Raw genomic sequence first — 13631 nt, 5'->3', positions numbered from 1 at the left:
AAACTGGCTAGGTAGTGGAGGGATGATACTGGTAGAAGATATGTCAGAAACAACAGCAGTGGCACCATAGCTAACACTCGGTAATATTGTATGAGTTGAAGCATACTAATTTAATAAAGACACTTTACTACAAAATTCTCATGATGTGACAATCCAAATGAACCAAGAGAGAATGCCAGAAGATGAAACTCGTAGGTCAGATTGCACCACTGGGATATAGTACAGGACAACCACAAGCCGCACTGTGTTGAATAATGCAACTGCAGTCAGGTTGAAAGGATGCTGTTGATGTGATCACAGGCAAAAGGAAAGTGTGAAGCTTCACAGCACATACTACCAGAATATTGAATGAGAGAATCATGAATGAGAGCTAGACATGGTAAAACAAAAACAAAAAAAACCTGGAATATATAAACATAATAATTGCAGGAGCAGGCTAAAATAGAAAGGAATGAGACATCTTGAGTCTGATGATTCTAGTGTGCTTTACACAGGAAATGAAAATCTAGGAAGAAATGAGGTCACATTTATAGTGAGGAGAGGTGTAATAAAAGCAGTTAAACTAATGTAAAGTCTGGTGAAATCATGTCAATAAGACTCCAGAGGAAACTCATCAATGTAACCTTACTTCAAGTTTATGCTCTAACTATAGGAACAGGGGAAAATGAATGATTGTGCTGGGGCCTAGAAGGAAATAAAGTACATACATACATACCAAAACCCCTACTTGAATAACTTAATCTAAATCTACTCTAAATATTAAATCACTAATTTGCATGCTTGTACCCTTTGGCATGATGTGGGCTGCAGCCAGTGATTGGTTTTAAACAGTAGAAGCAAATCTTGAACATACTATAATTGGGAGGAAACACATTTGCATTACAAAGAAATGTTATAATTAAAAATACATTTGCAACAAAATATGACATTTGTTGTGGCAATTTTTGAAAGTTCATGCTTTGAAGATTTTAATTGGTTTTCTTTTTCAAAGTTAATAACTTACCTTGCCTGTTTGTTTTTTTTAAAACGAGGTATGAAGAAATACATGGGTGGTCTGCACACTGACCTAGAAACTAATTTTCCTGTGCAGCATTTTTCAGTGTATTAATTACTGTTAATATTATTAGAGTTTCTGTTGTGAAAATTTACTAGTATGGTTCACAGTCCTTGCACTTCACTGAAAATTGAAATTAATAGCATTGACGAGTCATCTGCTTTTGAAATATTTTCTGTTTAATAAGGTTTGAAGATAAAATTAATGAGAAAGATGAGCAAGACTGTGACATGTTTTTATGAGTATAAATACAGTAAGTTGAGTTCTAAGTTCACAACCTTGTCAAGCAACACATTTCTCATTCAAAATTCCATGCAATAGCAATGCCACAGCTAAATCACATACTTTACAAGTATTAATTGTTGTGGCAAAATGTGCAAGATTTTGTTTAAAAATATGAAAAGGTTGAATCCCCCAATCTGACTTCATTATTCATATTAAGTCAAGGTACATGAACCAAATCCTTCAGAAGTTCCATGGTACCATAAAATCAGAGAACACTTTGGTCTCTATATATTGTGGCATAAATATCACAGATCTGTTTCCAGCAGTATAATGACAGGCATTTTGTGATGACTTGCCATGATCCCACACTTCACAGAATGCAACATGTACCCGAAAGGCCCCAAAGGTTAGGAAAACCTCTAGGTAGCATGAAACAGAGGGTTCCAACAGGCAGAAGCTGCCTTAGAATAATAAAAAAAATTCTCACACCTTTCAAAAGGCTAAAGAAAAACTTGGCATGGGAAAAGTAGGCACACACTTTGGTGAGTCAAAGGGCAAAAATCATATATTTATACACGATATGTGCATATACTCTTTTTGAGATCTATTTAGACAGCATTAGGTTATATCCAATAAATAAATATTGATGTTTCCCTCAACTATATTAACAGAGTAATACAAAAATAGTTGAACATGTTCATCTTCATCAGAGACTTATATGATGGCAGTGAGCCAGAAGAAAGACAGAAAACTAGCTGTTTCCAAACTCATGCTTTTAACAATCTGCAAACTATTATATCAAGGAACCTCAGTTTTATATACTTGTGACCTCATCAGATGGGTGTAGGGCTCCATTTCCATGCATTGTGGAAATGGAGCTCCATAGGAGTCCCATGGAGGCCATCACATGATATAAGGGCACTTCTCCAGGGATTCCATGGGGCTCTGTTTCCACAGTGCATGGAAACAGAATAATATACCCATCTTCAGATACCTGACTCCAAACAGCTTTAAGATAGAAGAAAGATGGGCATCAATGTGGTAAGGATGTAGGATAGCTGACCATCCCACAAGTTGATGAAAGACAGGAAGGAATGGGGTAAGATGCTTCCCTCCACTTTCCCCTGCTTTCCTCCATTTTCCCCTTCTCCATCTGATGGAAGTCCTTAGCCAAGTTTGGTTAATTCATCCTAGTTCCCTCACCCCAGATAACTTTGGGGCCTGAAGCAAAATAGGTTACTGATGTTTGGGGAGACCTGGACATTCAGGAGGCATATTTGGATTTGGGCTATTGCTTAACAATTGTTAGAGGGTCTGAGGTAGTTTTTCTATTGTTTCCTCCATTACCTTAGCTTAAAAGAATAAACCAGTCTTGGCTGCAGATTGTCAAGCACCCTGACATTACACAATAATATAGAATTGGGAGAAAAAATGCTACTTAAGGTAATAACCACATAGTGATACTCACATGATGTAATTCCAAGAGGAAATGTATTTTCCCATTGGAATGCCCTTCTGAACAACTCCACATGAACATTGTTCATAGTATTGTTGTAAAGGGGTGTGCTTGTTACGTTTTCAGAACACCAACAAAAACAGAGCTAAATCACAACTTGGACTCTTTGTATGTGTGCAAAATGATAACATCCTTTGGATCATCTAATTGTTAATAGTCAGCACCATAAAACACTTTGATTTTCACACATACACACACACAATTACAAAAGTACTTTGCCTTATTTTATTGTCAAGTGTGATAAAGAACTGACAAAGGATGGGGTTGTACACATTCCTCCATTTTATTTTAGTATGCAGAGGGGTAACCATGACAGTCTCTTGTAGCATAAACTAGAAAGAAGAGAACTTATAAACAAAAACATTATTTTGATATACAAAACTTTCTATCACAAATGTGTTAAGTGTTTAAGACAACCATAAGTCTTATTGGGTTAATCCTATTCCAGTTATTCTTAAAACCTGTTGAAACCAATGGCACTTAGATTAACCATTAAGTAAGCTGAGTTCTTTGTTCTGAGTATGGCTTAAACTGGGTCCCATCTTTGTCCTTTTATCTGAAACATTTATATCCCAATTCTAATTTATAAACATAAACTGCTAGCAGCATGCTTTAAAATTCCATTAAAATTGCATGTCATTTCCCTGAGAGAAAAAGGAGGAAAGAGGAAAAAGGGAGACTGCTAAATGTAATAGTGTAGTCATCAGACACTGAAGAGGTTATACTTCGCACTATAAGCTGTTGTGACCTTAGATCAGGGGTCCTCAAACTAAGGCCCGGGGGCCGGATGCGGCCCTCCAAGATCATTTACCTGGCCCTCGCTCAGGGTCAACCTAAGTCTGGATTGACTTGAAAGCACACAACAACAACAACAACAATCCTTTCTCATCAGCCAAAAGCAGGCCCACACTTGCCATTGAAACACTTATAAGTTTATATTTGTTAAAATTGTTCTTCATTTTAATTATTGTATTGTTTTAAGTGTTTTTTTGCACTACAAATAAGATATGTGCAGTGTGCATAGGAATTAATTCATTTTTTTTCCAAATTATAATCCGGTCCTCCAACAGTTTGACAGACTGTGACCTGGCCCTCTGTTTAAAAAGTTTGAGGACCCCTGCCTTAGATAAATCACTTCTGGGAAGGAGAACAGATTGTGTTCAAATTGCAAGGAAGAGGAAGAAAACTTTGCCCTTTATTTTTTAAGAACCAATAATGTCCCACATTGTAAAGCACCTCTCCAAATAACTTACCATCAATATTATGAATCATTGGGTGACCTTACATTGTATGTTGCTTTCTGAAAGTTTTTCTAGAAAAAAATATCCATCTAAAATGTAAATTGTTATTTCTGAAAGAAACAGTTATTGTAAGGGAATGGACATATGCTGAGAAAGGGACTAGTCTGGGTGAGTAATAGTGATGCTATATGTATGAAAAATGGCTATGTAAGATTGATGTCTGTTTTCTTACAAGTTTTCAGCAAGACAGTACCTGACATTATATCTGCCTCGGTATTCGACTTTCAGACTACAGTTATTGGAAAAGTCTCTGTCTCTCTTCAGCAAAGACAAGCTATACATTATTATTAGCTCTTTACAGTCCTTACAAAAACAACTATATATGCATTAAACTGAAATGAGGATCACCAGAAAAAAGGGCAAAGAATACTGATTTTCACCGCATAATAGTTACAAGCCCTTTTACGCCTTTAGAAAGGAAGATGCAACTATTGTGCAATGAAATACAACAGTTAACCCTGCCTGTGCTACTATTCTCATCAGTTCTTAATACTTTTGAGTTCAAATCTTAATACATTCTAGTCAATCTGAAGTGACCAGTAGCTGCTTTGCATTAAAAATGGGCAAAACAATTTAGAACATTTGAATCAAACATTTCTTATTAGAATTACCTATTACCCCCACTGTAAAATAGTAACCCCTAGGTTGTAATGGGAGCATTACTTTTGTGACTAGAGCTTGCTAACTTTAGCATAGTACCATATGAATAACATAAAATACTTCATTAGTTTGGAAAAAAGGTTAAAACATCCTTGGCTAAGTGTCATATTTTCCTCCTTCAGGTTACAACGTGGCCAGTTGTTAATCAAGGCTTGTTGTATGACCGTAACTGGATGGTTGCAAATCAAAATGGTGTTTGTATTACTCAAAAGCAAGAGCCAAGATTGTGCCTTGTACAACCAATAATTAATCTGGAACAAAATGTGATGATAATCAAGGCAGAAGGTCAGTAAATGAGATTCTTCATCCTTTTTCTGTGGGACAACTGGAGTAAAATGTACATTACCATAAATCACAAATATTTCTGAAATGCTTCTTAGAATTTCAGCTATTGGGATAGAAGATAATTCCTCCATGGGTGAGGTGACTCTTTCAGGGATCTACATCTCCATGTTTCTTTGTCCAATACAAATGCTCTTGGGATAATGAGGCCTTTGTTATGGATCTTTATTATTTATTTTGTTTTACTAGGCCTTTATTACAGACCCAGTTTCAACTGCTTGTTCAGTCAGCTTCAAGACAAGTTTGACATCAAATAATGGTCATGCACAGGGTCCCAAGGGATCCTTTAATAATAATAATAATAATAATAATAATAATAATAATATTATAGAAACCCCGGTGGCGCAGTGGGTTAAACCCCTGTGCCGGCAGGACTGAAGACATGTCGCAGGTTCAAATCCGGAGAGAGCGTAGATAAGCTCCCTTTGTCAGCTCCAGCTCCTCATGCGGAGACATGAGAGAAACCTCCCACACAGATGGTAAAACATCAAAACATCTGGGCATCCCCTGGGCAACGTCCTTGCAGACGGCCAATTCTCTCACACCAGAAGCGACTTGCAGTTTCTCAAGTTGCTCATGATACGACAAAAAAAAAATTATTACTATTAATATCCCGCCCCATCTCCCGAGATGGACTCAGGGCACCTTACAAAACAGCAGCAATGCAAACAGGACAACATATTATATAAAAATTCAACAATAACCTAATCAGTGTACAGCAACCAAAAAAGAAAAGAAAAGCTAAAGCATGACCATGAAATTGAACATAAACCACATAAAATTAAAATAAAATGACAATACACATAACAAGGTTAAGAGAGAGAAGTTAAAACCATGGTATATAAACCCATTTAGACTACCCAGCCACAAATCAATTAATATCAACACCAGGGTAACTTCAGCCATCGTTAGATCCTTTAATTATTGGATGTTTTATTAGCCCTTATCGAAGTCTATTTGAAAAGCCATGTCTTCAATTCTCTCCAAAAAGTTTGAAGTGTGGGGGCCTAACTAATCTCCCCAGGGCATTCCAGAGCCGGGGGGGGGGGCACAATTGAGAATGCCCTCTCCCTCATCCCCACTAACTGAGCTTGTGACGGAGGTGGGACTGAGCAGGTTCATAGAGGGGATCTTTCTCTAGAATCTCTTTCATATTTTTTGATTTGATAACATTCAGCCCAGTTAGGAGTTTGACATTAGTAAGATCTTTTAAAATATTTTCTTAGAACAGTATAAAATAAAAATATACAAATAAGTCACTAAAGAAAGAATGAAGGGAGTGGAAAACAGGAAAAATGTAAGAGGGAGGCAAAGTATAGCAAAAAAAAGTAAAAATTGCAATCTTTTTCATAACTACAATCACTAAATTCTGATTAAGCCTTCGTCGTTTTTTAAAATATAAAACAAAAATACACTTTTTTCCTAGTCTGTCAATATTGCAAGTAGACATATGAATACTAGCTTGCTATACTAAATACAGACCCTCTGCAGAAAGTTAGTAAAGGGTTAACTCCAGTATCTATTCATTAGTATTAATAATAATAATTACTTTTATTCAAACAAGAAACAATCTTGCATTCTTCCAAATTCTTATAATCCTAAAATTTGTTTAAGAATTAGAATTAACAATTTAACACACCTGTTAACAATTTAACACACCTGTTAATGTTCTGACACCATTACATTAATGCCTCTTCTATTAATAAAATTCACTTCTCCTCATTATACAGACATAATATAAGAATTCATATATTTTATTAAATGAAAAAGTATTTTTTCCTTTTGATTCTGACAGTAGAATATCAGTAAATTATTTGTAATAATCACCTCTCAAGTTTTAAATGAAATTAACCCTACTTCATTATCCCCACAATGTAATAAATAACAGTACATATTTTAAATATACTTTTCCACACCATCACCCCATCTTAATCCCCACCTCTTCCTAATATATTTTCAATATTTTCTTCATTTCACAGTAGATATTTTCATCACAACTTCAATATTTTTGAACATTATATTTATATCTTCAACATTCTCCATTGTATTAGACTGATCTTGTGTCCAGTTCTGGGCACCACAATTGAAGAGATATTGACAAGCTGGAATGTGCTCAGAAGAGGGTGACTAAAATGATTAAGAGTCTGGAGAACAAATCCTATGAGGAGCAGCTTAAAGAGCTGGGCATGTGTAATATTCTTACCGAGTAGGCCGAAGGAGAAGCCTGGGATATCAGTAGGCAGGCCTCCATTTTGGGAGTGTAAACAAAGGAAGCAGACATCTTGTGAGTGTAAAGTGAGAAGAGAGGAGGAGCTGGAGCTCTCTTGGGATTGGTTAGGACAGATGGGAGGAGTTGTCCTGAGAGGGAAAAATGTCAGCTTCACAGAGAGGAGTGAGATGAGTTTTGGGAACTGACGAGAGAAGAGGTGTTTTTGAGCTAGGATTTTTCTGACAGAGAGCGTTTGTGACAGGCAAGGCTGCATTATTGGTCAGGACAGTCAAGTAGTCGCCTGGGTGCTTGTGTGGGTTTACACAAGTGGTTTGCTCTCTGGGTAGAATAGATTAGCCATATAGAGAACTCTGCTTAGAGTGGGCTAATTGCTCTGAGGACAGCCTGAGTAGGTTAGTCTGGGGACCTCACTGCTACTGTGTTACTGTAGAGTGAGGAGTTTTACTGGTGATTCAGTCAAGTAACTTGTTTATAGAAACCATCAAGAATATTGTATTCTAGTAACCATTTAAGCTTTTGTGCCTCATTGATCTTATCAATAAATATTTTCTCTATTTCAACCTTTAAAGAAGCCTCAGTAGTATATCATTCTTGTGGGGAATATTCTAGTTGTTTTAACATCTTAACATCACAGTCATCTCTGGGAGCTAAGGGAGAGCTGGGTGGCAGGAAGAAGTTTACCTCAGAGAAACATCTTTAATATCCTAAGTTGTCTTAGGTGGTGGCAGCAAATCTACCAGAGCACACACGCGTTACCTCATATATATATATAGACGCTCCGTGTCAGAATTCTTAGTCCCATAAATTGGTGTCCAGCTTTGGGATTAGTAACCATGATCCTTTAAAGTGGTGTCAGTGGTGGGATGTGATATATCCCCCCCCCCCCCACTGACAGTGTAAAAGGTCCCTTCACCCTATCTTATTCCTTTAAAGTGGTGACCAGTGGTGTGATTTAGAATAGCATACTTATAATAACTCCATGTCAGGATCAGATTTCTTTATAGCATATTTAGCCTGAAAAACAGAAGGCCGAGAGGAGACATGATAGCCATGTATAAGAGGAAGTCATAGGGAGAAGGGAACAAGCTTGTTTGCTGCCCTGGAGATTAAGACGTGGAACAATGGCTTCAAACTACAAGAAAAGAGATTCCATCTCAACATAAGGAAGAACTTCCTGACTGTGAGAGCCATTCAGCAGTGGAACTCTCTGCCCCAGAGTATAGTGGAGGCTCCTTCTTTGGAAGCTTTTAAATAGAGGCTGGATGGCCATCTGTCAGGGGTGCTTTGAATGCAATTTTCCTGCTTCTTGGAGGGTGGTTGGACTGGATGGCCCATGAGGTCTCTTCCAACTCTATGATTCTAACCTGCTTGTTAAGCTTTTCATCTAATGTCACATCCCACCTTGTTCATTCATTGCCTTTCCCTCCCCTGACAATATATTTTTCTGTTCAAACACATCGACATCTTGCAATTTTTGATTAATCTTATTGTTATAATCGTCGTCATCATCATCATCATAATTCATCCCATCATTTTTGTACTCGGTTGATTGTTCAAAACATAAATTGCTTTTAGATTCCCTATCTCCTTTCTCAAAGACTTGAACAAGGACTTTGACATGGACTTTAACATTCTTCTCATTCCTCTGAAATTAGCAAACACCAGTCCAAAAAAAGTTTCCAACCCTTTTGGCCATTGCAAACTCTATTGCTTCTAATTTAGTGCTGTGTTGCTTTTAGTATTATTGGAACTTTCTGTGCTTATTTCAAAAAGAAGGTAGCTTACTGAGGCAGAAATATCACAGATGGGTCCAAGATTCCTCCAATTCCAAATCTTAATACATTACATCTAGAAATGAGAAGATTTGGGGTTCAGTGTCTATAGAGATCTGCTTTCCAATTCTTCAGATGAGAAGATGATGAGAGGTAAAAAGGTGGATGAAAAGATAGTGTATGTTGTGTGTATGTGGTAACAGGATAATGATTCTGAAAAACAGCAGAAGTTACTCTTATAACAGTTTGGCCGGTGATGCTCATGTCAGTGAGGCAGTGCATTTTTTGGCTTTTAATCTGAATGTTAAGCATTCAGGCTGGATCTAAACTGACATATAACCTACTATCTGATCCAGGATTATCTGCTTTGAACTGATTATATGAGTCTACACTGCCATATAATCCAGATCAAAGCAGATAATGTGGGATCCGAAACTGGATTATATGGCAATGTAGACCTAGTCTCAGATTAAACAAGGTGATAAACCTGTTTGAAGGATCAGGTTCGGCTTCTTAGGCAGCGTCTTTAGGTTTTGGAATAAATCCCAAAGAAGATCCATTACTCAAGTACATAACATAATTTCTCACACATGATTCCATCTTCCAGTTTCTCCACTGCTTTGGTGAATATTTAATACAGATGGGATCTGTGATAGAATTTTGCTAAATTTCTATGCTAAACTGTAAGGTCAAAACACACCATTGATAAAAAAATATTTGGAGAGTTTGTCCAGCTATGCTGGTTTGTTTCTTAATGACTGTAATGCGCATGTGAAATTATTGGATAAACCTAAGTACCCAGATGGCAAAAATAATTTGTTTTGCTATGGAAGATTATTTTCAATTAGCCATGTCCAATAACATCATATTTTTCTTTTATTCTATAAGTGATTGCAGTTTCTACAATCCCTCTGTTCATTTTATTTTAAGGTAGGATAATATAGCCAGAAAAAAGTATTGCTGATTGTTTTTAAGTCTTTTTAAATCTGAAGGGGAAGGGGATGTGTGTGTACTCCAAGCTACTGATTAAGCCTAATTAATATTTTCCCAAATGATACACATTTTAATGGCAGGCATTTGTATTTTCTCCTTTAAATAGGGCATGTTTTTTCAATAGGATTCTCTCTTTGTACTCTTTTTTTGAAAAGCCCATCTTTTCCTTTTATTACAAATTACAGAGGTGTGGTAAAGTTGTCTTTTTCTTGGTAGGCAATAGTCATGGTGGCCACAGTAAATTTATGCCAGTCTCAATATATGCAGGGTATAGCTTTACTGAAAGCTGAAATTGTATAATGGCAAATGTGTTGTAGGAGCGAAAGCTACACAAACCATTGCTAAATCCTCGTTTAATAGTATTTGGAGCCACCTACAGGCCTCAAAATGTAATTTTCTACAGTAGTTATATTATTTTAACCTGGTGTAGTTCTAATTGCTACTCCCTAAAAATCATTGTCCATACCTAGTCATTACTCCCAACTATATCAGGTCCATTGAATTAATGGAATTTACATAAGTGTTTATTAACTGTGTTCCAGCTGAGACTAGCAATTAGATTTAGATTCAACTGGAATTCAGTTAATCATCACTTAGCCCCAGAAGTAGCCCCACTCTTCTAGCAATCTCCCTCTGAGTGAACTCTCCCCTTTTTTCTTGTAATCATTAATGGTTTTATGTTACATTCCCATGATGCTACACCTGGTTTTCTTGTTTGTATCAAAACAAAGTACATAAACATTGAATCTTCGGACATTGAACTCTGGAAAACTTCATACCCTCAGACTACAAGATTGTGTGAAATACCTGTGAAAGCAGTTGCTCCTTTAATTGAAAGAAAATTAAAATAAATGCAAATCCTACACAAGAGAATCAGCAGCATACCTCTAAGAACAGAAGGAGGGAAAAAGAGTGGATTTTTAAATTAAAAAATGAAGTTTATGCACTGCTTTAATTCAACAGAGTATCTAACAATAACATTGCAAGGGGTCATAAAAGAGGAAGATAAATTCTTGCCTAAAATACCATGTGGGGGGAAAAACTCTCTGAACATCATTTTTAACTGTGTGTGTGAGAGAGAGAGAAAGAGAGAGATTATAAATAGGAGAGTGAATAACTGGAGAAGGGGACAGGTGAGAATGAAAGCGAGAGATAGTTTCACACTGGTGATTTTGGACTCAAGCATTTTGGAGATAGGTAAAGACCTAAGAAAGGGAGAAAAGAAGAAAGGAAGAAAAAAAGGGGGGGGGGGGGAGAGAGAAGTATGTGGAAAAACCGAAAAAGCAAAAATAAACCATAAGTCACAGTTTGATCCATATGTAGGAGGAGAATTCAAAGTTATGTAATACATTTATTAGAAACACTGAAATACCACAAATGAGGGCTTTCCAGTTCCCCAGAACTTTTTCTTAGGTTAGTTAGTACAAATTTAAAGAATAATAGAAGAAGAAGAAAAACCCAGCCAAGATTGGATATTTATGACATTTCTTTTATTTATTTATTTATTTCTTTTATTATTTATTTAATGCACTTATTAACCGCCATTCTCAGCCCGTTCGGGCGACTCATGGCGGTGTACAAATACATATAGAAGACAACCTACAAGAACATATAGACTATACACAACCACAAACAACACTAAAAATCCGCTTCGTCTCTTAGTAGAATCATAACCAGTCTCATATTCCTTGTTCCATTCCGATCTTCTTTGCCATATTGTCATATTGTTGTTGCACATTAATTGAATGCCCTCTCGAAAAGCCATGTCTTGAGGCTTTTTCGGAAGGACATGAGGGAGGGCGCCTGCCTGATGTCTTTCTTGTAGTTACCCCATTCAATCCATCCCAATCTTTCCTATTTGCCCCAATCTTTTATACTATCAAAAACATGTTTTTAATCAATAAAATTTTATTCTGGATTTTAAAACTTAGCAAAATATTAAGAAACCAGAGAGGAAGAGTTTATTGGCTTATGTCGCAATTAAAAGAGAACTTAGTCAATGCAGATATTTTGCCTCTCATCTGCAGATGTGAAAAAGAGAGAAAGATAAAATTAGAGGAATTCTTCCAGGATCAAAAGTAATTAAGTACTTACTTCCTTACTTAGGCGATCCCTCGTTTTCCGAGGATGATTGTCTTCCAGTGTTCTTGTGGGTCCGTATGTGGCTGTGGAGCCCTATTCTTGCTCTGCATCTTCTTCCGCAGTGAGGGCATTGGTTTCCAGGGGGAAGGCGGTCTCAGTCGGGGTTGGCTTGACGTGCCGTCCTCTTGGCACGCTTCTCCCTTTCGCCCTCCATTCATGCCTCTTCAAATTCTGTAGCACTGCTGGTCACAGCTGACCTCCAGCTGGAGCGGTCAAGGGCCAGGGCTTCCCAGTTCTCAGTGTCTATGCCAGAGTTTTTAAGGTTGGCTTTGAGCCCATCTTTAAATCTCTTTTCCTGTCCACCAACATTCTGTTTTCCATTCTTAAGTTCGGAATAGAGCAACTGCTTTGGGAGATGGTGGTCGGGCATCCGGACAACGTGGCGGAGGACCATTGCTTCAATGCTGGTGGTTTTTTCTTCTTCCAGCACATTGACGTTTGTCCACCTATCTTCCCAAGAGATTTGCAGGATTTTCCGGAGGCAGCGCTGATGGAATCGTTCCAGGAGTTGCATGTGGCGTCTTTAGACAGTCCACGTCTCACAGACATATAGCAGGGTTGGGAGGACAATAGCTCTATAAACAAGCACCTTGGTATCCCTATGGTTGTCCCTGTCCTCAAACACTCTCTGCTTCATTTGGAAAAATGCTGCACTCACAGAGCTCAGACGGTGTTGTATTTTGGTGTCGATGTTGACTTTGGTGGAGAGGTGGCTGCCAAGGTAGTGGAAATGATCAACATTTTCTAATGTTACACCATTAAGCTGTATCACTGGCATTGGAGAGGGGTTGGCTGGTGTCTGCTGGAACAGCACCTTGGTTTTTTCAATGTTCAATGACAGGCCGAGCTTCTCGTATGCTTCTGCAAAGGTGTTTAGAGTGGCTTGTAGATCTTCTTCTGAATGCGCACAGACGACGTCATCAGCATACTGGAGTTCTATAACAGATGTTGTTGGAACCTTGGTTTTGGCTTTCAGTCTGCTGAGGTTGAATAGCTTGCCATCTGTCCGATAGATGATTTCCACTCCGGTGGGAAGCTTCCCATCAACAAGGATTCTCCATCTTCAAGACCAGTATGTGTCACAACAAACTCCAATGAAGAAAGAGAGAAGGGAGTCACATGTTGTTGTTTTTGTTGTTGTCTTCATGTCATTTCCAACTCATGGTTGGAAACTTTCTTGACATTTGTTCAGAAGTACTGATTCCTAACTTGCAAGGTATCTGCACGCAGCCTCTGTATACAGTAGGCCTGGGTAACAACGCAAAAATTTGTTTCTAAAATCGATTTGTATTTGGGGGATTTTTTTGTTTCGATATTTAAAATAATTACAAAATTTTCCTTTTAAAAAGTTCGATATTTACAAAATTTCGTAAATGGTAAAAAATTAACAAATCGA

General features: G+C 37.5%; 1 protein-coding gene across 2 annotated transcripts in view; it reads left to right on the top strand.

Moving 5' to 3' along the window:
- MOCOS (molybdenum cofactor sulfurase) overlaps positions 1–13631 on the top strand; it is a 95742-nt gene that overhangs the window by 63208 nt on the left and 18903 nt on the right. For both annotated transcript variants that reach the window (XM_060781446.2, XM_060781445.2), the window contains exon 9: positions 4879–5041. In XM_060781446.2, coding sequence (XP_060637429.2) covers positions 4879–5041 — 163 coding nt within the window. The remainder of the gene's footprint in view (positions 1–4878; positions 5042–13631) is intronic.

The sequence above is a fragment of the Anolis sagrei genome, chromosome 6 (genome assembly GCF_037176765.1).
Source record: "Anolis sagrei isolate rAnoSag1 chromosome 6, rAnoSag1.mat, whole genome shotgun sequence".
Lineage (NCBI taxonomy): Eukaryota > Metazoa > Chordata > Lepidosauria > Squamata > Dactyloidae > Anolis > Anolis sagrei.
Note: the sequence above shows the minus strand (reverse complement) of the source record. Positions and strands in the feature narration are given on the sequence as shown.